Source organism: Limulus polyphemus, unplaced genomic scaffold, assembly GCF_000517525.1.
Source record: "Limulus polyphemus unplaced genomic scaffold, Limulus_polyphemus-2.1.2 Scaffold110, whole genome shotgun sequence".
NCBI classification, from domain to species: Eukaryota; Metazoa; Arthropoda; class Merostomata; order Xiphosura; family Limulidae; genus Limulus; species Limulus polyphemus.
Window position 1 is genome coordinate 809678 of NW_013665720.1, and position 11847 is coordinate 821524.

General features: G+C 36.2%; 1 protein-coding gene across 3 annotated transcripts in view; it reads right to left on the reverse strand.

Annotated features, from left to right (window-relative positions):
- Positions 1-11847, reverse strand: part of LOC106471163 (protein-glutamate O-methyltransferase-like) — a 50533-nt gene that overhangs the window by 35337 nt on the left and 3349 nt on the right. The window contains exons 1-2 of one of the 3 annotated variants that reach the window (XM_022400619.1): positions 7590-8240; positions 3938-4043 (exon numbers count right to left, since the gene is read on the reverse strand). In XM_022400619.1, coding sequence (XP_022256327.1) covers positions 3938-4043; positions 7590-7642 — 159 coding nt within the window. In that variant the 5' untranslated portion in view covers positions 7643-8240. Of the gene's footprint in view, positions 1-2768; positions 2861-3937; positions 4044-7589; positions 8241-11847 lie in introns of those variants that run through there. The other 2 variants (XM_013931754.2, XM_022400627.1) reach the window with 2 other exon arrangements.

Here is an 11847-nt window from a genome sequence, read left to right on the forward strand (position 1 = left end):
ATATATATATATATATATCATAGAGTTTAATCAGCACCTCCTCTAAATTGCCTCATTCCAAAGTAAGAATAACCACCATGTACTTTTTGAATATTACTTGTAGTCGTGTGTTTAAAAACGACTTTGTACGTCTATTGGCTGCAGAAAACAGCTATTAAACTAGAGAAATCTGCCAACTCTTGAGCGATCATAGTTGCAGGGAAACATTTTAACCATGAGCAGTTCGGCACCTGGTGTTAAAAAGGAAAATGTTTTATAATATGACAATTTTGCAAACTATTATAATTTTTTTTACTTACATATATTGTTTTCACTTTATTCAACAATTGTCAAAGAAACAATAAAATAACGAGAACATAACATCTGATCTCATCCGTATAAACGAGATATTTCACTTAACATTTACACTAAATTTTCATAATGCCTTCAGATGTTGTCTGACTCATTGGAAGAGTCACCAATGATTGTTGCAGCACCCTGAACACCCTCAGGCATGGAAGCTGTCTTGAGATGTGTTACTTGTGCAATATGCAGTGCACCAAATAAGATAACAAGTATTTTACTCATCAAAATAAACTGCAATGCTGTAATTAAAAACTTGTACATTTTTTAGTTTTAATGACTTTTTTGTTGTTGTCTAAAATCTTAGATTTTGGAGCTGTTTTGCTGTGTTTAGTAGGCGATTGCTCTTCATATTTCTGTATTAACATGCAACTAAGAACACCCGAGACAAATAAAGTGTGTATTCAATACAGTAAGTGCTTTTGTGATATTAACAGATAAATTACACTGCTTAATTTTCACTTCAACAGTAACTTCCAATTACAGGTAATTGCCAACAATAATCACTGTATAACTTGTCATTTCATTGAAGAAAAAAGAATCTGTGATTTACTACTCTCTCTTCAGTCTGTAGTTTAGCCAAATTATGGCTCTTCAGTACTGCTTGGAAGAAGAAATTAAAGAGACACAGTAGACCTGTACATAATTGTGGGATACAAACTAGTTGTAGGATTTTATGTAAATGACCTTTTATCAAATCATCAATACAGTGTATAGCTTGTGAATAAATTTACAATGAGAATGGTCACCCATGCTTTCTGTTTGTTTTATTACCAATACAAGTTTCTGTTTCTTTCAAGCTTGTAAATATGCACATATGTGAATTATATACATACCAGTAAATAAAATGTGTATCTGGTAAGCACAATTTGTACTTCTAATGAATTTTTATGTAAAAAAATGTATTTACACACATACACATCCTCTCTGTAGCACTGTATATGTACACAGCACCTTACAATTTTAGTAAAAGTGCAATATTTACAATACCAGGTGGTTCGCTCTGACTAACCTGCTCAATCCAGAAAGAGTACACCTTACTTTAATCTTTAAATGGAGAAGACTATTCCTTCTACTACTGACCCAAACATCTTATAGTCCAACATAAAACAGATGTTATAATTTTCCTACACAGAAAATGTATTTCCAATATGTACTTACTTCCACTCACATAAATATCTATTCTTATTCAGTGCTGCCTTCTATATGCAAAAAGATTTTTTACACATGCCACAAGCCTTTTATCTCCCCTCCATTGGAATTGGCTGATTCCAATGCATCACTCATGCAAATCATTATGCGTCAAGCTTCCACCAATAGGAGTACAACATACTCTAATGACACTTGTGATTCCCTCTATTCCATTCCACCAAACTATCACTTTGGGTTTTGGCAGAAGATGGAAGCACCGATTTTCAGTGGGGAAGAAGGGTGGGAAGTACCTATCAGAAATACATTTTCAGTGTAGGAAAATTATAACTTCCAATACGGTACATTACCTCTTCTCACATAAATAGCTATAATCCCACACTGAATAGGTGGAGGGACCGGTGCGAGGTAAATAAAGAAGTATCTTTCAAAAGCATCCAAAGGACACTCCCTAAGATTATACAGTCAGATTTTGAAGATCTGATGAGGTGAACCAGATATACTCTTCACCCATCATAGAAAAATGTCAAATATATATAGATGAAAAACAGAGGGGCACATCCAAGTGAAAGAAAATTATGGCCAGAAAGTGATCCAATCCATGCAATATTTATAAAACTCAATCCCAGAAAGTATAAAAGTGGGTAAAATGAAAAGGATGTGCCCCTAGGTGTAGAGTGGCTGGGGCATGATGGACCGTATGTGGCAAGTCAACAACATTCAAAACTCATGCCACCGGGAACTGACATCCACACAGGAGTATCATGCTGTCAGCAAGTTAACCCAGCCATAGAACTGTAGTGAAAGATCACCAAAGGGTAACAATATAGTCAAATTCCCACTGGGCTGGAACCCTGTGGTTATTATCCAGTACTGTTGGCAACATGCCCATCATCAATGAATAAAACAACGAGATGAGAAACCCCTGGAAAGGGGATAGGGATGGGGAGATAAGGGCCAGGACAGGAAAGTAATTGGGGTTTGTCATGGCTCCAGTTGCGACAAACATGCAACCAAAGAGAAAAGAGTCAAGTGTCAACACATAGATTACACACAAGATTCCAAAGCCTCAAACACATAATCACAAACATATCATCAAAAAATTAATACAGAAATGTGGCACATGTACCCAGGACAAGATCACATCATGACCCAGAAAATCATAACTACAGTGAAACCATGTGTGTAAAGCAAAAGCTGAAGACAACAAACAAGCCAACATGGAAGTAATAAAGAATCATAGAAAAAAATGGGGAATTGGATACAAAATAACATACCTGAGAAATCATGTCAAAACTGCCATATTAGGCCTAGCTGATTCTGCAGGAGGCGTAGGGAAAAACATGGCAAAATCTGGTGGTATAAAAACGCTATCAAATCTTTATCAGTCTGAATAGGTTTGGCTTGTTCAGGAGGGTTAGTGGGGCAAGTTCAGGAGAAGAAGGTTGACCCATATAACGATAAATCTCATGATAGCTAATAGTAGAAAAATCCAATGATGGGTCTTCCCCATCTGAATCCTGTGAAAATATTACTAGAGGTATAACACCCAAAGTGGGAAAAAAAACGTAAATCAAACAAAAGTGTTTGATGTAAAATATGCGAGTGTGAGAAAAAAAACAAATACTAGGAAATTAAGTTATAATTTTACTGGCTGAATTTTCCTTTTCAATTTTGTATATTTGAACCATGAAATAAAAGGTTTAAATATTTCAATATATCACAAAAGATGACACTTTATATAAGTAATAGTTTTTATGACCAAATAACCATGCCATTTTTAAACAATATCATCTTTTACCAGTTAACACACATAAGGATGATCAACAGTGTACTGAAGACTGATGTTGTTTAAACATGTTGCTTACATTAAAAAAGCAACAGATGCAGTTGAAATGATGATCTTCAACTGAGCAAAACTGTAAAAGTAGGTTTACACAGGATTTGAAACACACATTAAAAGTATAAGGATATGATAGTAAACAAGTTCAAGTTTGTGCAGATATATCTTATCGTAATTCTAATAATTTTTTATGTATTTGTTCAAAAATTGTAGGCAACATTCCCATCATGTAGACCTTTGTAATTAGAGTTCTTTCCTAGGACATTTATATTTTTGCTTAATGAATACTTGTCAATATTGAGAATACCATCCAAAGTAAAGTATTGATTTAAAAAATAAACACCTATATATTAGTATATGTATAGTTGCTTTGCTCCATACTTGAAGTTCAAGCACTACTTATCTACGGATTACCCACTTCTGGTATCAAATGGAATACGAGATACACTATACTTAAATAATGTGAAATGCAAGATGCAATGTAAAAGTTTGAAAATATGTAGACCTAGAGTACACAACTACTTCTCATTTATAGTTTGTATCTTAACAACATAAGTATTTCTAAATATGTTAATTTTCATATGCTAGAAAACTGAAAAATACCTCTCCATATATGTTTGCAATATTGTTTCGTTCTCTGAAGAGCAAGTCAATCACCTTGGTTAATATTACCGGTAACCTGTCTTTCACTGTTTTATATGCAAAACTCCTGAAAAAAAAAATACCAAATATAAATCAAACAATCAAGAATGAATATATGTACATTAAATATTTTTTCTTGAACATTGATAAAAATTTAGCTGGTCACTGAAAATGTCCACAAGTTTCTTAAGCTACTGAAGTACAGTAGATCACATATTACTGTTATCAATATAATTGATATAACTTTTTCATATTTTAATTCATTCTTCTTTCAACACATTTGAAAGAAAGCACAGAATCCAGAAAAGATTCTAAAAAACAAAAACAACTGTATATGGAAATCCCATCTGTCTTCCCTCCAAATATTTTAAAATAGTAATTTTACACAATCCCATTATGTTCAAATTCCATAAATATTAGTAAATTGTCTTTTAGTTATTACTTCCACATGAAAAAAGGTTGGCTCAAAATATACGAATTATCATTAAATATTTACTAAATACAGCAAAGGTAAGCATAATGCTAGAATGAGAGTAAGGTCTTTGAGGGATGATAAAGAAAGGCACATTTCTGATGGTTATGAGATAGGTCAAATTGAAAATATATTTCCAATAACATTTACCCCCTTTCATACTTATAGTTATTACTTAACAACCAGGATTTCTTCCTTTGCCCATCTAAGCATTGGTCTAATTTTTTCTAGCTTGCTCTAGTCTTTTATAGCCCTTGGCAATATTTATATCGTGAAAGTCTCCACCTAAGTCAATGTGGCCTATATCCTGGTACTGTATATAAGCACCTCATTCAGATAATGTTATCAGTTTTTGAAGACTGAATCAATCCCAGTCTCTAACACCAACTCTTAGTGAGGAGGAAGGGTGAGAGAGTGTCAGTGGAGGTAAGTATTATTCAAAATACATTTTCAATTTAGGAAAATGTTAACTTCCAAAACATACTTACCTCTGCTGACTCTTACAGCTAGAATCCTACATTGAGAAGGTGTAGGGGCCAGTGAGGGCATTATCCATACATGAAATGTATATATATATATATATATATATCATGGGTGTACCAGGATAAGATTAGTACCCGAGTAGGGACTCTGCAATACATCCAGAACAGGTATGCTCTTCACCCCGAACTTAGTTCCTGTATAAAAGGGGGAATAGTACATGAGTGTTCATCCTATAGGCCAGCCTCACCGATATAGCCAAGGTTCCACTACTTGGGATTGTGGTTCCTATTTTCCACATTGGTGGCAACTGGACTGCAAAGGTACATAAAAAAATTACAGAATGAATCCCAACCTGTAGCCATAGAGTGAAGCATTCTAAACCACCGGAATCATGATGAGAAAGTAAGCAACACCAAAGTGGAAAAACATTCTCCTCCACCTGAAGAAGCCCGAAAGGTAACACCCTAGGCTTGGAAAGATGGGATTGTGTATGCCTTACTCAACCAAATGAAACAGAACTCCTCCTGTCTGGAATTATGAACATTCACCTTCACTCCCCGACCATGTGGGCAAGGTACATACCACTCACTCCTAAAATGATGGGGAGGACATGGAACAACTGTGCTTAACAAAGGATCAAAGATGAGACCAATCTGCATTCAGAATTATGAGTAGATAGTGGATCCCCTTCCATGAACAATGTATTGAATCTATATTGATCAAAAATAAGGACCATGCACACCCCAACCAGATAGCTGAGCATCAAATCTGAACCAGTATTATGAGTAGGCTCCTGCGTAGACTGGTGCCACTACTACCAACATCTGGGAAAAACATCCAAGGACCCAGTAGGAGGGCCCCCTAACTTTGCTCTCTTCTCTGAGATTGAAGGAATTCACTCTAAGACTCATGAGGAAAAGCCTCTGTCTACCACCCTAGGGACTGGAAATTGGGTGTGGTTAGGACTCCCTAGCTCCACTAGTAGAATCTGGGAAGTAATGCACATTGGTGAGTCCTGATGAACAGTGCTCTAGAAACAATGCAATAGGTGAACCAAGTTCTCTAAATTTTTAAAATCAAATTGACCTTGATTTATTCAATCCAAAGATCAGCAGGGATGGGCAGAATCCCCTTAAACTTTATTACTGATAGTCCATGAGTAGCAGTCAATCATAGAAGAGTAATGGTCAGCTCCAAGGTGGTCTTATGGAACACCTCATTTCTACAGAGCTTGTTGAAACTTGTATAAAGCATACTGAATTAGTGGTTGCTAGTGTGGAATTGGTTTGATAAAAGCACACCTGTCTGGGCAACACTTGCCACAGAGTGGGATCCTGATAAGGGACCCTGAAAGGTAGAAATTAAAACAAGATGATTGTGGAAGATGCAAAAACCTCTGCCAAAAGGCCAGGTCAAAAAACGAGTTATGGTTGACACCACCGATTGAACAGAGTTCAACCTCCTCTCAATACACTATTGCTGATAATCATATCATTACCATCAATAAATGTGCCTTTTGGATTAAGCACAAACTGAGACAGATACATGGCAACCTTAGAAATTAAACCTCAAAGCTGTGTGAAAGACAGCATAACCACTATGCCAGAAGTTTGAATTTTCTTATGCATGTTATCTATGAAAATTATTTGGGGATCATTGTAAAAGATCATTAATTCATGGTGATTGTTCATAATGCAGAGAAGATGGCAGCCAAAGGCAACAAAGTCAAATTGTAGATGTTTCAAAGTCATAGGAAATTGACGATTAATGGATACAAAATTGAAGGAGGAAGATGAAATACATAGGTGAACTTCACCTGATGTAAAACCTGTTTTTTCTTGATAAAATCCTTCTAATATAATGCAAGTATTTGTAACATTAAAGAGTAAATGTTTTCTTACTATTACTCTGTCATAATTTATCTTTAAGCACCTAAACAGTTTGCCAGCACAAATGAAGATGTACATGTGAATCACTACACACAATTGTGGTTTTTCTCACAAAAAGGCCTGCTATTAAAAAAGAAAAAACAGTAATTTAACTAAAATACTTTATTCAGGTCAAAAAATAAACTAATTGAAATAATCAATGATACAAAAAAGAATATCAATAATATTGCTTAAATATTTTGTTAAACATATGAAGTTTATAACAGTATGATCAGAAGGATGGAATTTGAATGATTGTCTCTTGCATCACATGCATGCATACCTGCATTATAAACAACAATTATTGTATTTTAGTGAATTATCAGATAACTGAAGCTTAGAAACTAATAATCCAGAAAAGCTTAACTAAAGCTAACATTTTCCCAAACTGAAAATGTATTTCTGATAAATACTTATCTCTGCTTACTGTAAAAGGTTAGCGCTCAGGTGAGCTTAATTGTTGGAGTTTCAATTAAAACCAACCTTTACACCAAATTTATTTGTTGGAGGATTTTGTCGTGACGAGTGGAGCCACAAGTCGCTAACTCGAGGAGTTTACAGTTAGACTAAAGAATATGAGTCTCAGACCAACAGTAAATACTCAAAGTAATCTTTATTAACATTTAACAACAATTTCTTGTTATGAAAATTCAACGTACAAATCTTTAAATATTAATAGTAAAACTTTAATACTTCTTGCAAGGACTGATCAAGAGACAGAGATACTTACTGTAGAGTTGGAACCTTTGAAGCAGTAGCTACATTAGAGGATCTCAGTTGCATGATTTCGTCCTAACTGCCAGGAAACTAATGGAGAGTTTCTTGATGGCTGGAGAGCTGATTTTTCAGCTCCTGACATGGGTTTTTAAAGCAAAATTTCTCTGTATCCTAGCGAGCGTCCAAATAGGACACAGCATCACCCACAAGTAGTGCTGTGCTCCTATTGGATGCTTTCAAGGCAATTCTCGGGCTAATCCAGGAACCAAACCAAAACCCTCAGGTTATTGGTCATAGTAATTGGTGTTAGCCAGTCGCCTATTTACTTGTGCTGCTACACCCATGTACTGTAACTAATACTGCATCAAAGCACCAAGATGATTCATAGAATATAAACTTTTCTGTAGCTTCTACAGTGCTAAGGAAACGAGGCCAACACTCCCTTAAATGGTCACATCATTGGCGTTCATTTCCCGGACATGATGCAATAGTGATGACTAACTAGGTTGTTAACTAACTCTGCTATTGACCCTGGGTCACTAATCTCCCAGGCTCGCCCCTGCAGCTTGTGCACGTGCTTTGCTATTTCCTGCTGAAGGTCTAACCTCGTTCTTGTTTACTCATTTCTCAAGGCTTATTTTTTCTCAACACAGGCGTCTCCTTGTCCCTTTTCCTTTTTTATATCCTTCCTAACTTGTTTACTCACTTTGAAACTCTTAAAGCTTTTATTTTAAGTATATCTCATATACTTTTAATTATTCATAACTATTGAAGCAATTGATGAAATTTCCTCAAAAATTTCCAGTTGCTTCATTACAAAAAACTTTCTTGATTTGTTATGCCCTCTATTAGCACAAATTTTAACTTGTCACGAGCCTTGTTACTCACACTTATTACTTTATACTAACATGCAAGTGATCATGCAGCAACCCTCCACCAATAGGAGTGCGACACTACCCCTATTGTAACTAGCACCCTCTCTAATTATGCACATGTTAATCACTTCTAGATTGGTGATAACTAACCAAATTACTTCACACCAAAGATGGAGATAACAGGTGGAATATGTGAGAGGAGGCGAGTATTTATTGGAAATACATTTTCTGTTTAGAAAAATTTTAACTTCCAAAATGATATCTTACCTCCTCTCACAAAAAGCTAGAATCCCACATTGAACTGGTGGAGAAGATGTTTCACTTTATGAAGTCCTCAAAGGGAGACCATGAGGTGTGATAAGGAATTAAAAACAACACACTAGTGGATGACTGCACCACTTCTGAGACAGGTATACTCTACGCCCTTTATTATTATGTCACCAAAACGTAAAGGGCATGAACTTGGAGATGTTGCAAAAAATAATGGTATCCCCTGGGGTGGATTGGCTAGGGCACAAGAGACTGTAAATGGGAATTCAACCTCAACCAACAGCTGGTAGTATCTGAAATTGTACATCCTCTACCTTTCATCTCAAAAATGGTTACCGGCAGGGAAGAGGAGCTCCTGTACCAAGAACTTGTCTTCACATGTGTGCATCTCCAATACAACAAACACCAGATCCACCAGGAACCAACATCCAGCAGGTAGTAGGAAGGAGAAGAGCCCAGGTGGATATTCATCTCTGGTCAAAAACTAGCAGCATTGGAAATTTTGTCGACCAGTCCATGGTAGGAAGAGGGACCACAAGTTTGGGGTTGCATCTCCAGTCCAAAATCTGGTGGCATTGAGAATTTATGTGAGGACTTATTTGGCTGGACCCTCTCCAACCAACAGCCGATCTCCAGAAACCTATATCAGGAGGATGTCTCAACTGCAATTATATGTAAACTGCAATATATGTATGGCAGAGTGTTACATCCAACACCTGGTGGCATCTGAAACTGTACATCGAGCCTTTGATAGGAAGGGTGTCATGCCACTGAAACCTGCAAAATGCCACCTCCCTACTCTCAAGCTGAGTGGTATGATGCACACTCTGGAGGTCAGGCCTCTATGGTCCACCACCCCAGTAGCTAGGAACTAGTAAGTGGTATTAGAAGAAGGAGGGAAATAATGTAGATAGTACAATGTGTGCCTACAATACCCTACATTGAAAAGCAGAGCAATCACATTGACAGAGTATATTGTCCAACACCTGGTGGGGTCTGGAATTGTATATTAGGTCCATGGTAGGATGAGCATCAAACACCATGGATCATCAGAGATGGGCAGTGATCCCTATATGCTTTACTCATGTTTGTTCATGAGTGTAGGGTCATTTACGAACATATTTATGAAGCAAAAGATCACAAGGTACACCTACGATGGGTCCATCTCAATGGTGGGCATAAAATGACCTTGTGACGTTATTTTTTCTCTTTTTCTACGTTACTTATTGATGCACAAAGGACATATTGGACGGGGTCTATCAGCCAATGCCCAGCAGCATCTGGAATGGTAAATCAGGTTTGCAGTAGGAAGAGTTTTAATGTCACAGTCATTTAGCATATTCAGAAGTTGTACAGTGCAGACTTAAGACCAAGTATACCTGGTCAGGCAACAGTCACCACAGAGTGGGATTCAAATATACAATAAAGGCCCCTGCAAAGAAAAATGAATGGAGTACTTACCAACACAAATAAACAGTTACAGCACTGATGATGTCCCCCAAGGGAAGATTGAAAAGTGCAGCCAGTGACGGGCTTGATTGGAAGAAAACATGAAAAAGGCGACAATCATCATCAGAAGGGGAAGAAAATGCCAAGCGAATTCAAGCCAGAGGAGTGATAGGAAAAGATCATGGGAGAGGTGAGAATTTCACAAAAGAAACAAACAGACTTGGGAACCACAGAAGGGAGTAGTACATGTCATATACCCTTGGATAGCCCCGATCTGACAAAGGAGGTGGTGGGATCAGAACACATGAGAAGGGCAGGGGTGGAACATAAGAAATGGGAGATAAGTACAGAACATAAAATACCTGAATAGCTAATCTACCAAAGAGGAAAAGGGTCTGGGCAAGTCCTCCAAAAAGACTTGTGACCAAGATGCATATTCATGAGGGGGGGGCTGTTCAACTCCAAAACTAAAAGGTTACTGAAACCCTTGTTAGGACAATCATCAGTGTGTTATGATTGTTACATGAAAGTGGTCAACTCCTGACAAACCAGAGAGATGAGATACACTAGAAAACCTTCTCACAAAATATATAACACACTGAAAAAAAGAAATCTACAGACCAGCCTTCTACTGTAAAAATAATTAACATCTCAGGACAGCAATAGTTTATATATAGGTTAAACAGGAAATCCCACAGAAACAAGAATTAAAGAACACTCTAGAAGTTGGGAGTTAAGGAAAATGGATTCAATCTTTGCATCTCACCTTCTTGAAACTAAACATCAATTTGATCTAGAAAAAAAACTGCAAAATTTTACATATCCGTAAAACTAGAAAGTCTGGAAATTTTGGAAATAAACAGATGTCTAAGAGCAAATCCAGAAAAAGTTCTAAATGACCAAACCAACCTAAGCTCCTCCCCACCTTTGTCTAGATGAATGTCAAGGTCACTTCTGGTTCTTTGTTTAAACATATATATAATCCTTGCTACAAAACATTTCAGTCTGTACCTGATGATGCCTTTACTGGTGAAACCATGGTCACAATAAATGATGTATTTGTGAAAGGTACAATTGATGCACTTTTCCTCAATTCAGTAAACAATGGAGTTTCATCAAGTATTGATGGTTTCAAGTATCAATTATAAGAAATATATATACAATAATTCACATAATGGAAATAGGCATAACTGACTCTAAACAAGTACTTGGTTTATTTTCTAATATCCTTTACAAGCAACTTTCTTGACCTTTTATAATCCTCCACATCTTCCATCTTAGTAATTAACTTAGACTTTTTTTAAACTTGTAAATGTATATTCTTAACTTTCTTCTTCAAAGATTAGCAACCTATGTCAAGCAGCAACTGAGTACAAATGTCAAAACTAGAAGAGATAATTGTTTGCTTTACTTCTTTATTTACTGTTCTATGTTTTAAAAAAAAATAAGTTTAAGAACTTATTTCAAAAATAGCAATAATCTATATAATGTATAATAATTGAAATGTGACTGTATTTTACAAAATACTAGTCTACTAAAACACAACCAAGACAAGTTACTTTGTACAGACCAAAGGTCATTTTGACATTATTTGATACAGTAATATGAGTGCATGTGAGCCACATCATTGTAACTTCTGTACTGTTAGCCAGGCACAGCTGAAAGGTCAATATAATA